General features: G+C 33.1%; 1 protein-coding gene across 11 annotated transcripts in view; it reads right to left on the bottom strand.

The window, feature by feature from the left end:
• Nucleotides 1-27,420, bottom strand: part of Naaladl2 (N-acetylated alpha-linked acidic dipeptidase like 2) — an 891,856-nt gene that overhangs the window by 207,389 nt on the left and 657,047 nt on the right. For 10 of the 11 annotated variants that reach the window (XM_087186985.1, XM_087186979.1, XM_087186983.1 and 7 more), the window contains one exon: nt 8,113-8,259. The exons of the other annotated variant lie outside the window; for it this stretch is intronic. In XM_087186985.1, coding sequence (XP_087043111.1) covers nt 8,113-8,259 — 147 coding nt within the window. The remainder of the gene's footprint in view (nt 1-8,112; nt 8,260-27,420) is intronic. 11 annotated transcript variants of the gene reach the window in all.

The raw sequence follows: 27,420 nt of genomic DNA, 5'->3' as shown, positions 1-27,420 counted from the left end.
AATGTAGACTACATCTACACTAATATTAATTTCTCTCAATTTGTGAGATCTGTCTGCTTCTCTACACTCAATTTTTAGTATCAGCTCACCTTTTACAGCACTATCAATATAGATATGTTAGGAATAATTTTTTCAAAGTCATGTTTCACAAGTTTTTGTAATAATTAAATTATTTAATTCTGAATAGCAAATTTAAAGGCACACATAGATCTGAGAATATTCCTTATTGGGCAGACAACAACATCGCTGAACCGGGGAAAACACAAGTGTGGGAAGACTCAGAAAGGATCTTACCATGATGTGCTTAAAGGATCCTTGAGCCATAGTCATATGTTTTAAAGGAATGAAAATTATCAGTGAATCCTGCAAGTGTGTTAAGTGGAAGTTGAGTGAACTCCCACTGTACTTAATTTATTTAATGGTTTATGTAGCCATATCTCAAAGGAGGCTGTGACCGCTTGGAGAAAACTGGCCTTCTCGCTATGTTTCTGGGTTTTTAGTTGTTTTTTTTTTTAATTTCTAACACGGTGCCTGGATTACAGAAAGTGCTGAATAACTGCTGGCTAAATAGATAAGAGAGTCTGAATTAACATGTATCTGAAAAAATCATGTTAGATTGCCTTTTATTTTTGACTGTTGTCATTTCATAACATCATCTATCATAAAACACACAAGTATTATAATTCAAAAAATCCAAAACATCATTAGAAATTGGTTCCCTCGCAACAGTGATCACAAGATACATCCTGAAAACAGTATTAGAGTTAAAATATAGTATGTACCTATGATGTATGTTTCAGCCCGATGATCATAGTAATTCAGAACAAACACTCTTATTTAGAATTCCAAGCAAGGACAACTGCTATGGGAAATCTGTCCTCCATGCAGTCATTTCAAAATATTAGGCAATTTGAAGTACGATCCTTTAAATTATCCATTTGAGTTTTAAGAGTTTCTCTAGTCTTTGTGGTTTTTTTCAATATATGTCTCATATTTCAATTTCTTTTGTTTACTCCTCAGGCTCTTGGAAGCATACAGCAACTTTAATAGCACTCCCTCTGTGACAAACATTTCATATATTGTACAATCAAAGCTTTTCAAGTCTGCTCTGCAACTGTTGATTTGTTGATTGGGGTTTAACCTTCTTGTCTAAGAAAATGGTTCTAAGAAGCAGAATTCTTTGGAGAGACAGTTTATGAGAGTGTTATATTTTCCACTTCATGTTGTTTGTCAGGTGGATGGGATGGCAATATCCATAGATGACCAAAAAAGACATATAGAGGCTTATGTGAAATCATAGATCAAATCCTTGAATAAGAGCCAAAGATGAACATGGTGTCAGATAGTATATACCTGAAGTAACTAGTTTAACCACATCTACTTCCAAAATTAGTATTTTTCCAAGTCTAGAGATCTTCAAGTGTCCCTAAGATCAAAACTATTTTCATAATAATAGTGATAGTATGTGCCTTTTATACTCTAGTTTTCACTCTACAATCACAATTGTATAAGATACAAAAAGGTTATTAATGTAAATTCAGATTCCACATTGAAATTAACCTCTAAGAAATCAACACTTGGAAAGTTTCAATGTAGTTTCAAAGAAAAATGTCATTGTATTAAGAGAATGTTAAACCAGATTTTCTTCATACATTTCCATTAAAATAACATATAGAAAAGATTACTGAAATAAATACAAAAATGGAAATTAAGTTGTCTATACAGGCATATTGGCATGCTCCTGTCATTTTATAACTCAGGAGGCTGAGGCAGGAGAATCATTTGAGCCCAGGAGTTTGAGGTGTGGACATCAGCCTGGACCGATCACATCTCAAAAGAAAGCAAAAACTCCTAGTGTCCCATATTAAGCCATATTAAAGAGCTTTGCAAAGATATAAAACAATGCTACTCTTTTAATGTATTTGTTTTTGTCTTTGGAAAGATAATCATATTTTGTAAAAAGTTATTTCCATTAATTTTGAGATATATCTAATTATTATTAGTAAATATGTAATTATTGATAAATTCTCATTGATATTTAAGGAAATTAATAAATACTTCTTTTTCTAAGTGTTAGTTTCAAATATAATAAAATATATATACATTATTCACATAAGCAAAAGCTATTGGAGGGGATCTTAGGAGCTTTTAGACAGCAAATGTACTTTTAGAACAAAATTGATTGAGAAATACTCCCTTAGATAAAGAAAATATGTTCAGAAATTTAATACAGCATATATTTTGATACTATATTAGAAGTAATGTTTCTAAAATAAGTCACACAGAAAGGTAATGAGCTGAGAAGAACACTAAAGAACCACTTTCCCTCCTATTTTGAATTGGCACATTTTGAAAAGTAAAGGTAAAAATTTCATTTTAAGTGGCCTTGGGTAAGTTTTGTAACTATTAGTATAAAACATACTAATATCAGTAGAATTTACTCAGAGTTCAATATAACTATTTTGGCTCCTTAAGTCTACAGTTTTTAACTGACTATTGAACAGCTGCTACTGGTTAACGTAATGACAGTGAATAAATTTCAAACAGAAAATGTAAAGAAAGAATGATTTGTAATTTAAGCAACAAATTCTTGTTGAAGACTCAACATGTAAACTTTGCATTACTTTGCTCTAGAATATTTATACACATATTGTAATGCTACATTTTATCATACCATGCAGATATGTTATTATTATTTCATCCCATAAAATTACTTTTTTGTTATGATTTATAAACACACATAGACACATACACACATGCAGGCAAGCACACACACACACACACGCACACACACTCTTTTGGTTTAAGAATATTGGAACTGAGACAGGAAGACAGGTATGATTAAAACTGGCTGGGAAAGGAAGCGTGACAAGAACCCAGAATATCTGCACAGAGCAGCTCCCACAGCCCTGCACTTGGATTTCTCACCAGAGCTCCAGAGCAGGTTTTCTAGGATGGCCAAGACCTGATGTCAGCCTGAGGCATGGGTGATACAGAAAGGACAGTCCGTATTGAGTTTTGGCCATTGTGTTCGCTCTTGTCTGGTGGCCACTCTCCTGCTGTAGGTGTGCTTCTTTTCCTACTTTTACTTGGCCCTGGAAGTAAACTCACTCATCAGAGCCTGTTTTTTTCCCACTTTTAATGAAACTATGCTACCTTTTATGCTTGTCTTGACTAATTCTTTGTTCAGGACAGAAAGAACCTAGAAACTACCTCCAGAAAGAGTCTCCAGCACCCAAAACACAGTAACAGACTGGCATCAAAGTCATCTAGCTTTAAAAAAATAATAAAAGTTTTTAAATGCTTATGCTACTTGGATTCTACCCTTGATTTACTAAATGATAATGAAACAATTATGCCATGACTCCTGCTATATAAAAATTATGATACCCCTTGTTCTCATTATCATTAACATGTTAAATGCTCCATTATAGTCTTAAATTGAGTTTAAAAGAGTACGTTTCAAGTAGAAAAGCCAAAAACTATGAAGTTAAACAGAGTGGGGAATTACATCTTCAATTAGTGGCAAGTTTGCTTGGCATGAATTGATCTTTTGATATACATACTAACAATGCTGACCCTCTGACATGTTCTATAGGGAATAGAAATACTGATGTGGAACAATAATTATGAGAAACAGCTGGTAAGTGACAGAAGAAATGTACATCGGACCACCAGCCTGTCATAAATATTACACTCTTAATCAGAAAGCATCTGTCTTTTCATTTCCTTTCAGCAATCTTTGCATTGTGTTTAATCTGCACAGAATGCTTCTCCTAACAGGTGCAGCAATGTTTACAAATTTAAAACCTTATTTAAATGAGGCTTATAACCAGAGATGTTCCAATTTAAAGGCAGTATCTTATAAGGAAGAATGATATTAACACTTGGCAAATTCATAGATTGTTTTATATTAGTGAAATTTATTTATTGGAAAAATTAAAGTATTGATGCCAAGAAAAGCTAAAGATAGATAGATCTTTCAGCAATTGTGAACAATGTATTTCCATCCAAAGAAATTATGGGGAGCAGTTATAGCTGGAAATGTGGTTAACATGAAATATTGGTGATAAAATTTATAAAACGTCAGTTTCCATTAAAAAATAGAACAAATAATGTCACATATTTCCTTAAAAATTGATCTCTATGGCACTAGTTTATTTTTCTACAGCTCAAATTTTCCCCATAATCACGATTTAATTGTTGAAATCAAATATACAATAATCCCTCTCCTCCATGGTTTGGTTTTCTGGTTTCATTTACCAGCAGTAAAGTATGATCTAAAATGTTAAATGGAAAACTGCAGAAATAATTTGTTATAAATTACATGCTGTTCTCAGTAATATGATGAAATCTCACACTATCCTGCTCTGCTCTGCCCAGAACATGAATTATTCCTCCATGCAGTGTGTCCACACTATCTATACTACCTGTTAGCCACTTAGTAGCCATCTCAGTTATCAGACTGACTTTTATTCTATCATAGTACATGTGTTCAGATATTCCTTATTTTACTTGATAATGCCCCCAAAATACAAAAGTTATAATGCTGGCAATTTTAGTGCAGAATATTGTTATAAATGGTCTATGTTATTATTCTTTATCGTTGTTAATCTCTCACTCTGGCTAATGTATAAACTAAACTTTATCATATGTATGTATATACTACAGGAGACGCCAGTATTACCCAGTCCAGTGCCCTCCACTATTTCAGGCATTCATCGGACTCTTGTATCTGTGGCCTGCAGATATCGAGAGGGGATACTGTAACCGATCCATAGTCAGTCTCACTGGATAAAAATGTACTAACAGAAATCCTAAAGTTTACAATATAATCACCCAAGCAAATTTTAAATGATTTCAAAAAATGAGTAAAATCTAAAACTAGCTGCTTACTTAGAACACATTTTTAAAACTGGGAACAACAGTTAAATTATTCACTTTAACTCTTTTTCCTCAAAATGGATGCAAAAAGAATGAATTCAGTTCCTGCAGGGACCTGGCAGGTAATAAATTTGACGTAGTCTGGTAAACCATGACCTTCTGGATTATCATTCATTTCCCAACTTTTTATAGGAACAGTTATTGAAGAAAATATTTCCCTTAACTGCACTCTTGAATAAATAACACGGAAGATTCTTTAATGAAGAACATGACAACATGGTGAGCAATGCTCAGTCAGTTGAGTCCAATGTTTCCACAAATCCAATTTTTCAATAGAGAGCACAAGGTAAGCAAAATATATCCAGGGGTGAATCTTGTATTATGCGTCTAATTTGCCATTTTTAGTGCAAAAGTTGAAAACCTGGATTTGGTATCAAACAAATATTAAGTCATCATCTGTCTTGGTCAATTAGTATATTTTGTAGCATTAGTTAAACTACTTGAATTAAATCCATTTCATCTTCAGCAAAAAAGGAATGAATGAACTGAGTGTGGTGATTCCAGCACTTGGGAAGCTGAGGCAAGAGAATCACTTTTGGTTCAAGGCCAACCTAAACTACATAGGGAGACCCTGTCTCAAAAAACAAAAACAAACAAAGGAATGAATAAGAATAGCTAACTTACAAAGATTTTGTAAGTATTAAATAAGAAAAGAGGTTTAGAATACTTGACTTAGCAAGTGCTCAATGGATGGTAGATACTATTTTTGTTTTGTTTTTCTTATAATTACATACAAATAAAGCTTTAATTACAAACAGAAGCCCAGAGACCTATGTAACTTGACTATTGATATGCAGAGATTTGAAAGCTCAGGATTCTTGATTCACAATCCAACAAGCTATGTCCCTAAAGATTATATATGAAAATTACATTTTAAAATGTAAGCAAATTCATGATAAGGCTCTCATTTCCTTGCTTGCTTTATTAATTGAAATAGTATAAATATTTTTACATCATGGATAATAACCTTCAATATTTATAATTCTACTTAATAGCTGTACACAATTATTTATTATAGGTTAACACAGAAAATAAAGATTAATATCTGTTCTTTAGAAAGATCACAAAAAATTATCTCATCTCAAGCAGCAATATTTTGTTAGGGACAAATCCATTAAAAAGTCCTCCCTACTAAATCAATATTAGCAAGATCATTTATTATAAAACATAGGAGGCTATTTTAATTATTCTTCCAGAAACAGTAATATAATAAAAATGATTTTGATGATGAGAGTTATACATTCTGGGTATTTGAAAAATTGTTTAGCTCCTTCATATTAAACCAATTCTAATAGAGAAACTGTAGCCTCAGGAGGTTCACAGTAGTATTAGTACTTTCTTAATACTTCAGTGGGCTCTGATTCTAAATCATCTTTCTAGCAACACATCAGATCCTTCAGCTAAACCACATCAAATTCCACCTTTTCAGCCTAAGAAGTTGATTATTCTTAATAATTAAGCTCTTTCCTTTGACTGATGTGTCCCTGTCTAAAAAGTTTAGGAACTCCCCACTACGATGTTGAGCCTGCAACCAGAAATAATCATTGTGTTGACAATGGTTAATGGGGCTTTATATGAGCTCAATTTTAGCTAAATATTTAAATGTATAGTTTCCATTAGCTCTGACCATAGCTCTAGAAAACAGATATAAGTATACCAAAGTGCCTCATTTGTAATGTAGCTCTGAGAGAGGTTAAATAACTTGTCTGGTGTCAGAGTAAGGACTTTAGTTTCATTCCCACAGCCATTCTAGATTGTCTCTAAATTCTTGCCTTAAAACTCAACCAAAATGAATTAGACATACTAAAAAAGAGCTATAATTCACCTTGCTTACGTGACAGACGCTGGGTAGTCTGGTAGAATGATGCAAAGATATAAAAGATACTGAGCAGGAAAATTAAAGCTGAATTATTTTATAATACATCAATTTCTTAAAAAGCATATATTGAGTTTACATAAAAGAAAGATATCTTTTCTCATGTACCCTATTTTGTCAATAGCATATGAAAATCCTAACTTTAAAACACACAAAAAATAATTATACCAATATTACATCTCATCACAGAAGAACTTACTGAGAGTTTCTCCTTTCATGAATGTAAGTTGTTGTTAGTCATACTTACCTATTTATGGGGAAATTTAAGTGGAGTTGGGGGTGGGGTGTGGAAAAGCAAAGAGAATTTATTTATTTATTTATTTATTTATTTAATTTTTTATTTTTTTGGTACCGGGGATCGAACTTGGGTCCTTGCGCTTGCACAGCAGGCGGCAAAACTGCTGAGCTAAATCCCTGGCCCAAATAGAATTTATTTTTATAAATATAATACTAAATATTGCTAAAAGCTATTAGAAATTAAGATATTACATTTATAAATTTGAGTCTATGCAAATATAATTAAATATTTCTCTTCAGAAAGATTGATACTTGAGAGCAAATCAGGCTTTGCTCTATTTTCCAGCCATTATTTTGTTCATTTAGTAATTGATTCCAATAGGCTATTCCATAATGTTTCAAATAGCACCTAATAATATATGAATAATTTCTTAAAATTAAAGGTAAAATATTCCAAAAGACTTAGATTTACAGAGAAATTTACTGTGACATAATCCTGAGAAAGAGTAATAAGATTGAGGGCCACTAAATGGATGAACACAGATTTAATTTAGATGAATAATACCTTTTTGATATTCTTTGGGAAAAAAATTTTCTTCATTAAGAAAGTAGCATCTTATTTGGTAGGCAAACTGCTGACAAACTTTGAGTATCTATTCCAGAAGACTTGCATTAACTTAGAGCACATGAAATGCATTTTCCCTTGGGCAAGGAAAGGAGAATCTATTGCACATGTCATCTGTTTCTGTGAATACTGAAGATTACAATTATGTTTTGATGTTAATCCAACTACTGCAAATTTCTTGTTGCAAAGCACACTGTGAAAATGTGAGTGACAGTATAAATTTTTTTAAATTGAATTCAACACTACTGAAAACAGCTGATGTTTTCAAATACTGTTACAAAGCCTCTGAATAGCAAGAATAACTCTAACTGAAACTACTTTCTATAGTGACCTATTTGGCATGAAAGACGAATAACCATGATAAAATCATATTCTGCACATCTGCTATATTGTGTGAGTGTGTGTGTTTTGCATTTGTGGGAACAATCACCTCTAATGCACTGATGTCCTCATAAGTAAATTGCACGGTGGGAACTCCAAGATGGTTGATGAAATAATCAGCATCACCTTGTATCTGCACAGAACTGACATTGGTTTCTGGGCACTGAATTCTTCTGTCACAATTGAACTTATTTTTCTGAAAAACATAATTGAAATGTTTAATACACATTGTGCTTCCCAAGTCATCTCTAAGTCAGTGCTATTCAAAATGTGTTCATGGGTCAGTACCATCATCTCCAACCAGGAGCAAGCTGAGCGAGCCTGGATTCCACCCTCTCCTCCTTAATGGGAACACTGCCCTGGTAGGGACAGAATCTGTTGAAACACCTTCCCGTGGTTCTGATGCTCATGGAAGCATGACTAGCACAGCTAGGAATCAACCTTTGCTTGCTGTTGGTGCTTCAAAAGTAATTTTACTGTAGATTTATTTTGATAGTAATGACTCTAACTTGAAAATTTTGATAAGAAATTTGAGTCCCTAAGAACCAGCCACACAGCTAAATGAAACCTCTGGGGAAATGAAATAAGAGTTGTCTACCTTGTAAAACAAAAGGCAGTGACTGTACAAAACTGAAACATTAAAAATAAGCATTTGGAAAGCTGTTTATATAATTAGTTTTGACAAAGATGCTTTTTAAAATACATTCTTCAAATATCTACGATCTATCTGAGATGGAGTTGTCTCAAAGAAATGTGAAAGAATACCCATTCCTGGGTAGTTGTAATGAGAAAAATGAGGCAAATAAATACCAGAATATCACATTTGATACCAGGTATAAATTTAAATGTAAATTTACCATTGAATGAAGACATTGACTCACTCCTGTTAGGCGTGACACATTTTTAAAACTACTTTCAGGTACAACCTATCAAACACCTCAAAAACGTGAAGTTTAATATTAAAATGAATTTTTTTGACTTTCTTCAACAATAGTGCTAGATATTTGAAACATAATAATATTTCAATACCTATCCATTTTTGAGGATCTGATAGAAAGATCTTTGTAACAAAAATTTAATCTATTGAAATGGAAAGCTAGTACAAAGCTAATAAATAAGGCAGGTTTTTAATGATATTTACAAATATCTTGGATGACTAAGCACCTTAGAAATAGAAAGAGATTTTATCATATAACCTAATCAAGAGTAACCTGATGACTTTTTAGGATGACTTTCACTAATTTTCTTCAAAACCTAATTCTGTGAAGTGGGAGGTATTACTCTTTTATTCCTTTATACATTCTTGATGTTTTCAGACTTCTAGAGAGAGGTTTTTAACTTTCCTGCAATACTTTAAGGAGGATCTATTATATTCTTAAGGACAACATATCCTTAAGTACTAGATCATGAAAAGCAAATAAATTATTTTATATTATGTAAAAATTCTAAGGAGTTTTGAAAGATCTAGGTGCTGAAAACCAGAACCTCTGAAGGAATTTTCTTTTCATCAGACTAGATATTTGTTTCTAGTTGAATTTGAATGCCCTGAAAAGGCATGGTATTCACCAGTGTCTGATCATCAGTGTCTCACAAACCAGCGTATTAGCGAGGAAATTTTGAACTTATGAAATCTGAAACCTAGGTTGTTGGACTATTTTGTGTCATTAGGAAGAATGTGATAGAACCTGGCATTTACTTTGTAAATGCTTGGGAATGAAATAAAAATCATTTTAACATGCTCTATGGTCTCTAGATTGTAACAACATCTATGTCTTTTCAAGTCAGTATATGCGCCTTACCCAACATCAACACAAATATAGGCTTGGTTCTAATTTCATTTGGCATACATAATTCTCAAACTCAATCTCAAATTTCTTCTATGTTCCTTAAATATAATTTTTCTCTTAATTGAAGGATGATATGTATTAAAACTTGACAATACTAAATTCCATTACATGTTTTTTTAAATAACTAAATTTTAAAATAAACATGATATTTAAGTAGAATATTTGATGCTCTTTCCACTCCTCCATAGTTTTTAAATACTAGGTGCCTTCACTGAAAAAAGGTGGTGACTTCTCTTATATGCATGTTCCGACAATGACACAAATGACCTTCTTCAGTCAGTATTTGCTTTTTTTTTTTTTTTTTTTTTGTCTCTGACATAGAGTTGTGGCTTATCCTTGGCCCTGTATTGGGCCAGAACATTTCTTCTGAAGCCAGTACTTATTCTTTCTCTTCTAGTCTCTCTCTTCTTGGTATGGCTACTCCCTTTACATAGGTTTAATATTTTCATTGCATTCCACTTCTTTGGATCTTTCTAGCTACAATCTTATTTGTATGTTTTATATTTTTCAGGTAAATTAAAAAGACCATATCCAGCTTTCAGGATCACATTTCTTTAATATTGGATTCTCTTACCCACTCTGGTTTCCTCCACCCTATCCATTCATTGTTATGTCCGTATTTTCCCTAAAGTTTTGTGCTGTTATCTTTGTTATATATAAACTCCTTTTGTAGATCAATGAACATGGTGATAGAGATTATTATCTAGAAATGGTTTTAAATTATATTTTGAAGTTTAGAGAATATTAAAGTACATTCTGGTATCAAAGATGGACTATTTATGGTTAATAAATAAAGTAGCATGCAAGAGTATTGTGTGGCCTGAGTGATAGTTGGGTCCTAGAGCTGAGAGCTCTTCCCTATTAAGCCACATGTCAGAGTCATGGAGGGCAGCTCTGAATTGAGGACAGAGTCTTCAATAAAGCTTATTCAAAATTGGGGGCTTCTGGGACAACACAGAGTTTCCTGAAGAATCCTCAAGTAGATTGGCTCAGAATTTCTCCAGCTGAGAGCTGAGAGCTTACCTGGCCAGCCTACAATCTCTCTCTCTCTCTCTCTCTCTCTCTCTCTCTCTGAATAACTAGATTCAGTGTAAAATAGCCAGATAAAAAGGATTCCAATTTTAATAGTACAGTTGTTTCCTTGAAACATTTCACATAGGGATTTTCCACAAGACAGCATTCTTGACACAGACTCATATTCTCTAAGTCAACATTATTCATTAGTTTGAAATCTAGGTCAAATTCACATATCTGAGGTGATTCTAAGTATATATTTGATCCTAGTGTGAATCATTTTCTCACACAGGACTTCAGTGGATTATAATAGATTCATACCAATTATAGACACTGATCTGCTCAACTCCATAAACCTAATATCTAAGAAGGAAGTAGAAAGAAATGTTAATTTTCTTCATTTTATTACAAGTTAAGCACTGTGGGAGAGGGAAGGTTGGTAACAAATTTGTGCAGGTTAATTAACTTTTTAAATTTATTTACAAGGCTGAGTAAATTCATATTAAGTATTTCATCTAAGAAGTTCAAAGTATTCCATATTTAATGTTTGTTAACAAGCATTTTTATTCCAGTTCATAAAATAAGCAAGTTTAGGCAAGGACCATGGTTGTCACTTGTTTAATTTCCAGCCACAAGTCTGTAAAGACTTGAAATTGCCATCTCAATCCTAAAACTGTATACACTTTCCATGTATACTTTTAAGCAGCAAGGAAACACCTAATAGTAAATGATCATAAAAATAAAATACAAAGAAATTAAATCAACATTTACATTAGTTAAATAATGATGCCAAGATACACTGACAAGTGTCTCAAGTATTTAAAAATCTGCTTAATAATTCAAATGTTTTATTTCTCTCACACTCTGCTTTTCCCTGAACACATAAGCATTCAGTCCACATGCATAGGAAAAAAATGATTACTTATTCAAACCGCAAGAAAAATGTACCTTGAAAATAAAAGAACTATATGCTACATGTTATAATAAAATTAAACCTTTTTGGCATTTCATTATTATTATTATAATTTCAATTGTGTAAAAGACACTTTATCATAACAGTTTTCTTGTTTTTATTGTATATTAATGTGCAAGGATGTGATTCTGATACCTACTATGTTTTTAAAAGTGATTTCTCACTGTAGGGAATGCAATGGCTCACTTGGCTAGGGCTTATGGTACGCAGATATCTGGTCAAACACTAGATATCTCTGTGAGGGTGTTATTGGCTGAGATTAACATTTGCCTTAGTAGAATGAGTAAAGCAGCTTCCTTCCCTAATGTGTATGAACCTCATCGGATCAGAAAAAGGCCTAAATGGAATAAAAATCTGACCCGCCCATGTGTCTGAATGTCTTGAGCTGGGATATTGGTCTTTTCCTCTCTTTGGATTTTAACTGAAACATCAGCTTTTATTGGTTCTGAAACTTGTAAGTTTTGGGACTAGAAGTTACACCATCAGCTTCCTTGATATTCAGGCCTTCAATATGAGACCAGCATTATGTTATTGGCTCTCCTGCTTCTCCATCTTTTTTTTTCCCATTAAGTTTATTGGTACATTTTAGGTATAAAATACAGTTACATTCATCATTGGGATCTTGTACCATTACATGAGTATCTTCATTCTTATTTTTTTCCCCTTCCCCTGCCCTCCCTTCACCCCCTCCACCCTTCCCTATTTGCAAAGACTTTGTTTCCATTTTTTTCCTTTTTTCATATTTTTTCTTTTCGCTTTTTTCCTTTCCCCTACCCTTCCCACTTTCCCTGCTCCTTTAGACCTTTACTTCCTATTACACAATATCAATTATACATTTTTTAAATTACAATATCAAGATCTAGGAGACATTACCACAGAATTTAAAAGGATATAGAAGGCATATTACAAAAATCTGTTTTGGAATAAATTTGACAACTTCTAAGAAGTACCTTGGAAGACAAATTAATGAAACTAACTCTGGAAGAAATATAAAATTTGAATAGCACCTATTAAAGAAAGTATATTCCTAGCTTTAAAACCTACCTATATGACAACAGCAGGCTCATATACATTTTAACCGATAAATTATATCAAATAATTAAAGCAGAAAAAAAGGAACACTTCTCTCATTTTAGGAAATCAACATTGTGCTAATCCTAAAACTGGATAAAGATAATAAAAGGAAAAAGTATGAACATAGATAGAAATTTGCTTAACAAAACAAACTATTAGAAGTCAGATCTGGCAATATATAGAAAGTGGTTTTATTATAGGAATGGCAGTGTTGGTTCAGCACTGGATGATACACCCCCAGAAGTCATGATTTTAACAGAGGAAAGGAAAAAGTCATATGATCCTGTCACTAGTTGGAGAAAAAGTATCAGACTAAATTCTACAGCTGTTTATGGTAAAAGCTATCAGGAAACTAGAAGTAGAACAGAACCTTCTCAACAGATTAAAGACATGTACTCCATACTTTCAGCAAAAATGCCTATATGAATGGAGAAGATACAATGCTTTCTCTCTAAAGTGAGGAACAAGGGCAGATATGCCTACTCTTCATCTGTCCATTAAACTTTGAAACATAGGCCCAAACCAAAATAGTCTGGCAATAAAATGGGTTGTCTATTAATGAGCTCTAAGAGTTCTTTATATATTCAGGTCATAGGTTATATGCATTGTAAATATGGTCTGTTTAAGGACAACTTTTCATTTTAACGATGTCATTTAATGTTCTAAATTTTGATGGAATCTCATTTATCAATTTTTTCTTTTATACATCATGTTTTTTGTATCCTAGGAAGTTCTTACCTACCCTAAATTCATAAACATATTCCCTTATAATTTCTTCTTAATGTTTTATAGTTTTAGTCTTTCATATTTAGGTTCATAGATCCTTTCAAGTTATTTTTACGTATGGAAATAAAGGGTTGAGGTTAATTTTTTATATACTAATACCAGGTATTCTAGTGCCATTTGCTCAAAACACTATCTTTTCCTCGGCTCTTGAATTGAGTTTATATTCTATAAAATGTTACTGTTAAATAATCTGGTTCTCCATCTTGTAGGTGGCACATTTGGACTTCACCTCCTTCTATAATCATGAGCTAATTTTTTAGAATAAATCTCTCAATGTGGATATAGACTTGGATATCAATATAGATATCTAGAGTGTATGTATATATATGTGCACATATATAAATATGTACATGTATATGTGTACATGTATATGCATGTATTTTAGATGCATACATACATGTATGTATATAAATAAAATGCACATATTATCATAGAATGCTATAGCATATACTAGTCAGCTTAAAGAGAGAATTTCTTTTCTCATGGTTCTAAAGTCTGAGAAGTTCATCAATGTGCCACTGTGGTAAATTTCTCTTCTTGGTTTTGTATCCTTTCGTGGCAGAGGGTAAAGGGAGAGAGATCTCATATCTTCGCCTCTTTTTATAAAAGTATTAATTCTCTTCCTTGGGACTTCACCTTAATGATCTCATGACCTCCCTAGGGTCTTCTTTCAAATACTATCACGTTGGGATTGAGAGTTCAGCATACGAATGGGAGTAGAAACAACTTTTCTACAACAAAGTATATACATTCCATTAGTTCAGGTTCTTTGGACAGTAGTCTTTGCTGGTAGATTACCTTTATGCATAAGAAAATTTTATCCAAACAAGTGAAAATTTTAACTTCTAATTAACTGAGAGTACGAAGAGCTGTGTTTTGTTTAACTGGAGGTAATTTCACAAAATGTTCTTATAATACTATTAGATATTTATAAATACAATCCTAGAGAACTGAATGCAAACAAGCAAGGAATCACAGAAATTATTGCACTTTTAAACTGAAGACAAACCTAAAAATCTTAAAGCCCAAGGGTTCATTTCCACAGGTCCACAGAAAAGAATCTGGCTATATGTGAACCTTGTGGGCCAAAAAACAAACAAAACACTTGTGTTCTATCTTCTTTTGCTTCTAACTGAAATTTAACATTTCATTCAATTAAGAAATAGGACATGAACCTATTAGTATTAACAGTGCCTGAAATTTTGTAATCAGATGAAGTCAGATGTTTTCATACATTTCACTTGTTCTGAATAACTTGAAATACCATTAAATTCATTGCTAATTGAAAAGCTGCCAGTTACGAGATATTTTACTGATTTTTTGCTTAATATGTTAATTAAAAAATGTATATGAATTCAATTTTGTGTGCTTTAATACTTGAGTACTGTTATGGCTTGGATCTTAAATATTCCCCAAAGAACATGTGATAAAAGCCCCGGTAAGTGGCACTTTTGGAAGGTGGTAGAAATTTTAGGAGTTGGAGCTCAGTTGGAGCAAGTGGGACACTGAGTGAATGCTTTGGGAAGATATATTATGCCTCAGCCCCGCTCCTCTCCTGCTCTGTCTTGCTCATGCTCTCTCTCCTCCTCTCCCTTCATTTTTTCCCCTTTCTCTGCTTCCTGTGTGTCATTGGGTGAGTCAGTTTGTTCCACACACGCTCCCTAACATGATGTTGTGCCTCCGCAGACCCAAGCGATCAGAGACTAAAACCTCTAAAGTGTGAGCCTAAATAAATCTTTCTCCATCGAATTAGGGGTTTTCTCAGGTATTTATCAAGTAATGGAAAGCTTACTAATAGATGTAAGTACAGTTTGATGTGATTGGATTCTTCTGTACTTTTGTTTATTATTTTTTTTTAATTTAAGCAGTTTTGATCATTTATTAGCCTGTCAAAATTCTCCGGGGATGGAGTGAGAACCTCTCCTAGCATAGTAGCTTCATTTTGCAAATTAGGAAAGAGGCTCCATACCAACAAAAGTAGTATGAAATCCTAGATCTTTTCACTCCAAATGCAATATTCTTTCTTCTCCATATGTATCAAAACACAAGACCATGTTAAAACATACAAACATCCTAATTTTAAATTTGATTTTTACAAGATTCTATGGGTCATTTCATAAATCATGTTACTATCACTGGACCTGGTTGTAACAACCAGGCAGCATTTCTTTAACATTCATTTAGTTTCCAAGTGCATCATGTGCTCTTCATTTACATATCTTGTATTTTTTATGCCTGTATGTCAATACAATGTACCTAATTTTTAGTAATGCATCCAGGAAATTGGGCATGATATGATGGTGCACATCTATAATCCCAATACTCTGTGAGGGTGAGGGAGGATTTCAAGTCGGAGCTCAGCCTGAAAAGTTAAGGAACTCAGGGAAACCTTGTTTGAAGAAAGAAAGAAATACAGATGAAAGAAAGAGAGAGAGAGGGAGAAAGAGAAAGAAAGAAAGAAAGAAAGAAAGAAAGAAAGAAAGAAAGAAAGAAAGAAAGAAAGAAAATAAGGGCTGGAGATGTAGCTCAGTGTAAAGCTCCTGGGTTCATTATCCAGTATCAAAAAAAAAAAAAAGAAGAAAAAAATTTAAGATTTCTTCTACTAATCTAATTATAGATGAGAAAATATGTTTATTGTCTGTCTTTAATATTTTAAACCGAAAACTTATTTAAATTATCCTAAATACCAGCATCTAGTTTCTAATTTACAAAATATTTTTTAAAATAGTAAGAATAATAAAATTACATATCTTATAAGACTTTTACTAAGAGTTAAATTGGGTAGTGGAATTCCTTATAAAATTGAAATTTTTAACCTATTAACACAGAGTTTCAAAATCTCAGATTTTTCAGGCTTTTGGCAAAGGTCTACTTAATTACTGAGTATATTCAACTTGAAATGGTGAAAAATTACTACTTTTTTCTATATAAATAAAGTCACCAAGTTAAAAAACACACTAATTCCCATTTAATTCTATTGTAGAACTTTAATCTTGTTATCAGATGTGGAAAAAATTTTATATTTGAAGTACTTATAAAATATAAAATGCTTTTACATATTCATTAATGCTTTAAAAATCAATTTTGAACGCTGAAAATGGAGAGAGCAAAGATATTTGCCCTTATTTCACTCTAACATCTAACTGGTATTTTTCCCTCCTTCTGCTTCAACAACTCTATTTCATTTTTCTTTCTTTACATTACTCTTCAGATAAACCTTTATGTTACAGTAAAGATAGGCACACTGTTTTAAAACCTGAAAATATTCACATTTCAACGAAATTCTTTTAAATAAATATCTCCATTAAGTAATAAAATAATATCTACCCTATGGAGTCTTATACATTACAGATGACTCTATTTTTAAAGTATAAAAATCTAAACCATAGAAGTATAGAGCAAACAGTAGATGATAATTTTATTAATCTCAGAGGGGAAAAGACAGTTTTGTGAATGACAACACACTCAGAAGAACAAAAAGATTAATTAGTCCAACTACGTAAAATTATAACTTTTTTGCATAATAGAAATTACGAAAAGCAAAGATGATTAAAAATGTAGAAAAAATATTTGCAATTCACATCACAAAAAATGACTAATTTATGTAACACATAAAGGAAAATGACCAGCAAGCAGATTTTTTAGAGTTAATGAATATGAATTGGCATTTAACAGAAAAATAATTTTAAATGACTTTGTACACACAAAAGACATATAAAGTATCTTTTATATTTATTTTTCAAAACCTTTGGCAAGTTTGATCATAGATTGTTTTGAAGGAGGTAGCTAATCTGATGCCTCAAATTACTAAAAAACTTGGCACAAATCCTTTGAAAGTTAAATAAATTATATTATATTCATGTAATAGAATAATGCATATTTTTAAATAGGAAATTGACTCTACTTATCCACTAATAATGAACAATTTCTAAGATACATATTATGTGCCAAAATAATGTACAAAACGTTTCTACATGTTATCTTTTATATTTAAAAAAATTTAACAACAAGTATAGATGGCATAATTATACTAATGTTATTTTCCTTCAGGGATTGATACTGGTGGAAAGAACATGAGTTGAGAAGAAAACTTTTGATAGTCTACTTTTTTTTATTACTTTGGAGTTTTAAAACAATGTAAAAGAATTCCCTCTCTAGAAATAGGTGCTACATATCTCCAATAAAAATTGTTACATATTCATAATTTTAAGATTTTCTATATTGTAACATACGTTATAAATTTTAAGAGCTTTTGTTGGGTGATAAATTTTTTAAAAACCCATACATGCCTCGCAACTGCAAGGTCCAAAGTTCAATCCCTAATACCCCCCCCCCAAAAGCCATACAACTAAAATCTCCCAATTGAGGAATGTTAACTTAAAAAAAAAATGTCCACAAAGAACTAGGACTAGAGGTCCCATTTGACCCAGGTATTTCCCTACTGGGTATCTTCCCCAAAGAATTAAAAGAATCATACTACAGTGATATACATATACCTATGTTTATGGAGGCACAGTTTGCTAAGGTTTGGAAACAGCCCAAGTGCCCATCAACTGGAAACTGGATAAAGAAGATGTGTTTTTTTTATAAAATGGAGTACTACTCGGCCATAAAGAACGAGAATAAACTAGAGTCATTTATAGCTAAATGGATGCATATTGAGGCCATACTCTTAAGTGAAATAAATAAGACACACATGTGTAAATACCGAATAGTATCTCTAGTGAGAGAAGCTGAAAATGTAAATAAGGATGAAAATGATTAAAATGAATAATTGATAATTTGAAATAGGAAGAATTCAAAAGGTGGAGGGGTGGTAGGAGGGGAAGGGGAAAGGGAAGAAAGGAAAGGAAAAAGTATGAGAAAGAAAAAAAAAGAATCAAAGTTTATGTAAATAGGGAAGGGTGGTGGGAGTGAAGGGCTCATAGGTAATGGGGAAAAAATAAGAACTAAGATACATCATGTACAGAAACACTCAATGATAAATGTAAATGTATTGTATACCTAAAATGTACCGATTAATATATAAATTTAAAAATGTCTATGAGTTGTTAAATAATGATTAGAGTAGCAGAATCTTGAACAACAATTTAATGTAGGAAGTTAGATTTAGGACCACCAAAGAGTATACACCTTTGTGAAAGAAACAGAGGAAAATAACTGCCACTTTTTTAGAGAAGAGGTCCTCTCATACAGGAATTGGGGATACAACACCATGAAGCTTGCTGGTATAAGGATCCCTGAAATTCACACCTCAAAATAACCAGTAAAGTACTTGGAGAGAATAGCAACAAAACATTAGAGGGAGAAGACTGAAAACAAAGTTGCATTCATTTCATAATCATAATTTCTTTCAGGACCATGCTTGTTCACATAGTTTATGCATTTGCAGTTGCTTGACAAGTATCAGTTTAATTATTAAAATATGTTTTTGACATCACTTGCTCTAAGGAGACAATTATATTAGGATTGTCTATTTAAAAACAGACATAATATTAGCCCCAACTCTGGGAGAAGGTAAACTACGTATGCCGACTCCATTTTACAAATATAAAGTGTTACTCCCAGAGACATAAAGAGGAAAATCAGTGGTTAGATTTTAAACTTAGATTATTGACCCTCCTTCCCTATCCCAATGATCTTCCAAGTTAACAGAAACAAGCAAGGCGATTCTCAGTTTGTACAGAAAGAGTTGTTAAGCTGCTGATTAATCAACTATATTAAAAAGTATCTTTTCAGTTTAAGGGAAATGGTGACTTAAAAATAATTACTTGATATAAAGATACCATAGATCCCTTTTTCCTGTTGGCATTACTTTAATGGGTTTACTATTGGTTACTCCAATAGCTAAATGGTTTCTTTATGAATTGCTAACTGTACAGTATAAAGAACAAAAAACCCAGAGCCCTTCCAAAAAACATACTGTGATTATATCTAAATGAAATGTGAGCATATTGAAAAGGTGGAATAGTACCATCATATTGACCTTTGGCCAAAACACTAGCTAAAAGCACACTCTCCCGGTATGGTTCCCATAGGATTCCTAATGATCAAAAGGATCAAGATATAGATTTTATGTCTCTGTGAAGGATAACAACACTGGCCTCACAATGCTGTTCCATACTGAGGAATTGGCTGACATAATATAACTTCGACGATTATTTCAACAGCCTTCTTGAGATCTGTCTTAAACAGCTTCTCCTAGCCTCACAGGCAATGCAATTTTAAATAATATGATGTCAGCATTTCAGTGATGTATTCCAGCTGCCAGGCATTTAAAAAATTAGCTGAAAACCTAATGGTTTTCAAATCAACACTAAGTGTCTCAGGCTGCACATATATTTAATGAAATAATTAAACAAAATCTTCTTTAGATAAAACAACTTAGTAACTTTCCTTTTTTAAAAAAATCAGACATTTAAAAAGAAAGTAACCCAGAAGTAAGGAAACAACTGGAATATTTTTGTATATATTTATAATCATTCACAAGATACCAGGAAAAAGTTTGCTGTCTTCTCTATGACCAAGGCTACAGGGCAGCTGTAAATCAGGTGAATACTCTTAGGTTTCTCAGAGGTAATTCATTTAATTTTAGGAGGGCCCAGGGGAACAAAGCTAAAAGAAAAAAAAAACGCAGAAGTGGCATGCAGGAGGACAAAAGTCAAGCAAGTTAAGTGCTGAGACTGAGAATTCGTACAGAGGAAATAACACCACCCGGAGTAACATGTCTAAGTCTGATAGATGACAGCATCACTGTACAATCTTGAACCCTGGACCAACATAACTGGAACCTAGGGATAGTTTTGCTAGAGGGGCCCATCAGTTTGCATACTACTGTTAGGTACTTAAGGAACGGTGTATATAGGGAACCCGCACTCTACTTGCAATAGGTTCCACCCAATACCAACCCTACCTGTTAGCTTTCTTTGTATCATATGTAAGGACCATTATTTTGGCTAGAAAGTACCATGGATTCTTTCACTTACATCCTTTGTTGTAATTCAATTCTCCTTTGCATTTTTTCTGCCTCTTTTACACATCTTTTTAGGGCACAGAACTTGTTTTGTCCATTTTCTATTGTCTTCATATTAGTCAGCATGGTCAAATAGGTTTTACAAAAGTGTATAAAGCTATAGTTAATCTAACTGTATCAATGGTTTCCAATGGAAAGAAATAATAAGGCCAAGAAAAAGAAAAGAAATACACAAATACGATTGGATCAGTTTAGTTTTAGAAACAAAAATAACCTGACACAGTGTCAAAGATGCTGTAGGAAGTCGACTTAAGGTATTTCCATGAGAAATAACAATTCTGAAATTCGTTCTCTAAATTTTTCACTAAAGGAAATCTTGTTTCAAGTAAACTGTGTGTCCTATTAGACACCTGTAGGAAATCAGTAAGTAGGTACTGACAAAGCAAAATACATTGTGATAAGTAGATTCTTAAGATAAATCATAAAGAACAATGAAAGCCATGACCCACAGATACACTACTGATGAGGTGGGCAATTGTGCATTTTCTCTTAAAAAGGACTGATGTCTCTTTTAGCAGTATGACTACAGGGTAGTTACTTCCTAAAGCCTTGAGTTTTCCAAATGTAAAATGGAATATGTCTCTGTTATATGAAGGTTGAGAGAAGAAAATTAAATAATGCATGGAAAGCACTCAGTACCTAGTATATAAGCACTTGATATATAACTGTAATTATGATGCATTATAATATCTGCTAAAGTAATACACACAACAGAAGCACACGCGCATGCCTATCTCCTACATTTTTGTCAACGTCTTCCTAGCAAATCTTAAAGCTATTTTCTCCTACCTTCTAAGATGTAAAATGTTCATATTTAGAAAGTAAAGTCTTTTCAGATATAGAATGCAATTTCTTCTAATAAAATTCAGTTTTAAAGGATGTTTTCTTTTAACTCTGTTTCTTCTTTCTCAAATTGAACTCTGATTTTTAGGAAGTATTTATATACTAGCATAGAGGTTTTCTTATTAAATACTCTTGCTAAAAAGAGAATACATTTTAAATGTTTCATAAATATTACACCTGGTAAAATGTATCTTTGTTTAATTCCTTACACAAAATATGAATTGAGGAAATTTAAAAATTTTAATAGCAGTCAGGTTCTTTACAAGATGATTGTGCCCACCTGTGAAAACAAAGGGTAATCATCACATATTTTTTCATTCATTATCATGGACTTTTTCTTCAAACATTTAAAAAACTTTTCCTAAATTAAATTATATTTTTTCTTAATGAAATTGTTCTTTTCGTTAAAAAGACAGTTCCTAATACTTTGTAATTAGGAATTGGTATTTTAAATCCGTGCAAATTGTTCTGATTTAGATCTGTGGTGTCCCCTAAAAGTCTCATGTATTTGGAGGGCAATTGGATCATGGGGCACTCTGCTTATCAATGGATTTGTCTATTGATGATTTAGGTGCTGAATGTGCTGTTAGAAGGTGGGACTTGATCAGAAATTGGTCATTGGAAAAGTGGAGCCTGTTATCCAGCTCCTCCCTTCCCTCTCTGCTTCTAGGCTGCCATGGGTTGAGCATGTTCTCCTCTGCCATCCTGTTTCTGCTTTAAAGTCAGTTTATTATGGATTGAAACCAAAGCCAAAATAAACCTCTCTTCCTTGAAGGTTCAGGTGGCTGGTATTTTGTTCCAGCAATAGGAAAATGGCTGAAACACAAACTATATAAACCCATTACATGCTTTAATATCACGTAGACTGGATCAAGACAAAACTGTAATTGCAAAACAGGAAAAATACTAACAAAAATGATACTAAAACTAAAAGCACAAAGAAATCTAATTATAGAGCAAAAATAATAATATAACATTTAAAATATACAACTAAATTGAGATTTCAAAAATATGTATTGCATATCTATGTTCCATGTGTATTCCTACACATATCTCTATAATAACACATTCTGAAAGAAGTAATTATCCACAACTTGTCTTAAAGTTATATTTGACAAGAGAGTTTAAACAAATCAGGTGTGTCATTTAAGTAAGGACAAAGTCGAAATTCCTATCATACTTTCTGTTTCCAGGTCCAGTATTCATGACTTTTTAACCTTCATGCAGGGACTCTAAAGAAGTCAGCTTTCAAAATAAAATTTGGAAGTTCGCTGTTTTTCACATCTGGAATGAAAAGCACTTTAAATGGAAGGTAACTTGATACGAGACTTTGTGTTGGATTTGATATTTTGAAGGCAGGCATAAAAAAGCAAATGACGATTTAATATGTTTTTTGTCATCTACCACCTTGACTTTTCATTTGGATGTCAAATAGGTACTTCAGACTAACACATTAAAGATTAAAGCTTGCTAAATGAATGAGCCAGTCACAAAAACAAAAAACTCCCACAACAATTGCAGTATGATACCACTTATAGGAGTGATATGGACTAAACTTTGTTGCCCTCAAATTCGTAAGTGGAAGCCCTACCTCCAATATGACTGTGTGTGGAGAAAGAGCCTGTGAGGAAGTGATAAACATTAAATGAGATCACAATGGTGAGCCCCTAATCTGATAAGGCTGTGCCTTTATAACAGGAAGATAAAGCAGAGGTCTCTCTTGTTTTACCTGTGAGGACACAGGAAGAAGATAACCAGATAGAAGCCAGGAAGAGAGCATTTATCAGGAACTTGCTGGCACCTGGATCTTGCACTTCCCAGCTTCTCAAAAATTGTGAGAAATAAATACTTGTTGGTTAAGTCGCTGAGTCAATGGTACTTTGTTATAGCAGCCCAAGCTAACACAATGAAGTATCTGGAAAAGTAAAATCATACAAACAGAAAATAGCATAGTAATTTCTGTCAAAATTTAGCATTTAAGAGGTCACCTGAGAGCTTATCTCAACACAGATTTCTGGGCCATATCTATAAATTTCTCCTTGAATATGCCTTTGGTGAGACCCAAGAATATGCAGTTTTGCCAAGTGCTAATTCTAGTGGTGATTCTAATGCAACTAGCCCAGAGTTTATTGCTTAAGAAGCACAAATCTAATTCATCAGCAAATTCTGATTGTTGAACTTCAAATATTTTCCAAAGCTCACCAAAGTTCCCGCTACATCCATTGCTTCCAAAATGTCCAAGTCCCAATCATCTTTTGCCTGAGACAAAATTAGTTCTGAGCTAATACCAACACCTCCCACTTCCTCATAATCTAACATCCCTTCAGAATAGTCTTTTTGCATTTTAATCAAACAAAGATATTTTCTCCCATCCTTGAACTGATTTCTTCTCAAAATTAGAATAAAGGCCCAAAGGGAACTCTCCTCTTTCTGTTTTGTTGGCTTCATTTCATAGCACTTTTATCACTCTTCTCTTCAGACATACCAGGCCCAGCAGTGTTATTGACGGTATACCCAGCATAGCTTCCTCTTCTTATTTTCACGAACCTTCCTTCAATTCTTACTTTTGCTTTTCAGTTTAAATATTTTCTGTTCAGAAATATCTTCCCTGATCCTTATGTAAAGGAGCATCTACTCCTCAGTCAGCTCTTTCTCCTATCCTGTCCTGCTCCATTTGTATCCATACAGATTTTTCCTAAAGAACACTCCCTTAATAATTCACATGCACTGGAATCTCTGTCTCAGATTCCAGAGAGCTGACCCAAGACACTAGTGCATTGTTTTATTAATAGTTACTCTAAGAGCCAGAAAAAAAGTACCTTCAAAAGTATCGTTTTGTATATTCCCATTACGAAATTTAAGAGCTGTGTTGATAGACAAGGCAAATTGTGGTTTTGAAGTGCTCACAATTTACTGAATATTTATGGAGATGCAGGATCCTATGCTGTTCATTTCATGTATGTCAAGGCCTTAAACTTTTCAAAAGCCTCAGGGGACATATCATGACCCTTGTCTGAGGAGCCAAAGGATGAGAGATCCAAGGCACAAGAAAGCTACTCAAATGACAGTATCATTATAAACCTATGTCCCTCAGAGTCCAAAACTCAATACTATCCTTTGCAATGGATTTAGATTCCAAAGTCCTCTATATAGTAACTGTTATTTTATCCTTAGTTTTTAAAATGTTAGATGAAATATAACAATGTTCGTAGATATAAATACATATATTTATATATATAATCGAAACTTACTGTTATATAAAACATATGTTATATATAGTATCAATAACACTATGTACAACTCTTGCAATATTATATCAGTTGTACACCTTTAAATGAATTCATAAATCAAATGGATTTTCCAATAGCAGGCCTTAGACAATTTTGCATATTTCAGGGTAAAAAAAAGTAGTTAGGAGAATGAACTATACCAATAATATAAGGAAGGCAAATAGAATATGTCTTCTTACTTTTCAAGTTCAACTTCAAGAAAATTTAGTAGGCAGAACACAAATATAAGAGTAATATAATATTCTCAATTGTATATCTTATAACCATGATTTGAAGTAAAGTTTGACTTGAAAATATATCAAAGGGCATTCTTTGGCCTAAAGTCATATGCAGAATTATTCATACACACTTACATAAAATACATTTAGTTTCACTAGCTTTAGGATGAAAACTCTTTGGTGCTGTCTGATGTTTGTGTTTCTCCCCAAATGCATAGGTTGAAATCTTGAATCCTGTGGTAATGGTACCAGAAGATAGAGTCTTTTGGGAATACATAAGTCCGAAAGGCAGAGACTTCACGAGTGGGTTTAAAGTCACTACAAAATATTTCCAAAGATGGTCTTCATCCTTCTAGTGTGTGAGGACAAATCTACAAGTCACCATCAATGGTTTAGGAAATCAGCCCTCATAAGACACTAAGTCTGTGAGCATATTGATCTTGGAATTCCCAGCATCCAAAACTGTGAACTAAATTTCTGTTATTTACAAATTAATTTATCTGTGGTATTTTGTTAGAGTATCCTGGCAGGACTAAGACACTCAAATACTTTTATGCACATTCCCACTATAGTTATTGTAGTCAGAGTTTGCAAGATAATAGATTTAATACAGGACACATAATTTATAGGATTATTTTATAATATTCAACCAAAAAGTCAAATGCAGCTGAATGCAAGAGATCTGTCCACATGCTAGAGAGTCAAAGAATCCAACCAAGGACCTATACCCTACAATGACCCACCTAAGTCCAGCTAAAGGTCTAGAGCCCACAGCAATGTCCCATGCAAGTCCATATCAAGGACCTGCACTAGGAAGTCCCAAGGCCAGTGGTGGAAGTTAGAAAGCCTGCACCGGTGGGTGAAGGATCTGTGCTAGAAGGCTGAGGGATCAGCACTGGAGCCAGGAAGTGATGCTCAAGGCAAAGACCAGAGCTCCCCTGAAGAGAAAAACAGCCATCCCAGGGGCAGGGAGGACTTGAGCTCCTCTGACAATCAGAACAGCTGAGTTTGTATCTGGAAAACCAGCCACAGCAAGCTTCTCCAGAAAAATCAACAGCATATAATCTTCCCCTCAAGTTCTCCTTTTATGCCATCAGCAAAAATTCTCAGGTGGGTCTCCCACACCCAGAACCATGCTGACTCAGTTCAGCTGGGCATCCCAAGTTAACCATTAGTTAATCCACCACAATAATTTATTTTCAAAATTGAAAATGAGTGAGTTTAAACCCTGAATAAAATGTTTTTTGAGTCTCACCTCTAGGTTTGTCAGTAAGAGCCTGATATTCAGCTGTGCTGTGGCCCTACAAGGCATCTCAATCATTCCCCAGCCATTTCCAAGAAGGAGGCAATTAGAGCCATCTGAAATCATCTCCATTAATAGTAACGTGAATAAAGACATGGCCAGAATTACTATTGCTCTGAAGGCAGATATAAATTATGGAACAAAAGCTTACAAAATATTTCTTAAAGTTCAGAGAACCAAGAGGTTTTTCAAAAATAAGAACTTTATTCCTCATGATGTACAGTCTACCTTCCTGAGAGATTTTTGGTTATATGCCTGGCATTCAGCTACACAATGCCAATTTTAAATGCACTAACAGACAGTAACAATTTCATACAGAAATCTATAATAGCATTCTATCTGGAGTACAATTTCTATCATATGAGGGTAAGTGTATCTTTTACTACCTTTTAAATTATTGGTTCTGAGAGCTAGATTTTTTTTTTAAAGAGTACTATCTTATTCTTTAAATACTTTATACTTTACACAGGACTTTGACCTGTAGAACCTTACATTTTCATAGCACTTCCAGGTAATTAGAATATTACAGTTTTCTGACATATGAGAAAACTGAGGTATAGCTAGACAGGGGACTGCCAATATCAGATAAATAATAAGTAATAAAGATTCCTTATACCAAGTTTTTAAATCCTTTTTAAACCTGTATGACTTTTCACAATACTTTATTTTTTAAAATTATGTTTTCATAATTTTCTCCTTTTTATAAAATGTATTCTCTGGGTTAATGTGTACCAAGGAGGAAGATGGAAGTGGGTTGTTAGCATTACCTCTTTGTTTACATCAAGACAACAATCCCTAGAGATGACCAATCAGACGTTAAAGAAAATTTAGAAAGAAAATTAAGAATCATTCTATTGTTGTTGTTTCTAAAGTTGAATCAGTTCAAGTCTCAAACATTAAAAGAAAGGTAAAATTTTCTATTAAGTATCCCATCCACAGGAACTATAAAAACCTTCTCTAAACTAATAATTTTGAA

Source organism: Heterocephalus glaber, unplaced genomic scaffold, assembly GCF_053883595.1.
Source record: "Heterocephalus glaber isolate CG9 unplaced genomic scaffold, H.glaber_assembly_v1.0 deba00001504, whole genome shotgun sequence".
NCBI classification, from domain to species: domain Eukaryota; kingdom Metazoa; phylum Chordata; class Mammalia; order Rodentia; family Bathyergidae; genus Heterocephalus; species Heterocephalus glaber.
Note: the sequence above shows the minus strand (reverse complement) of the source record. Positions and strands in the feature narration are given on the sequence as shown.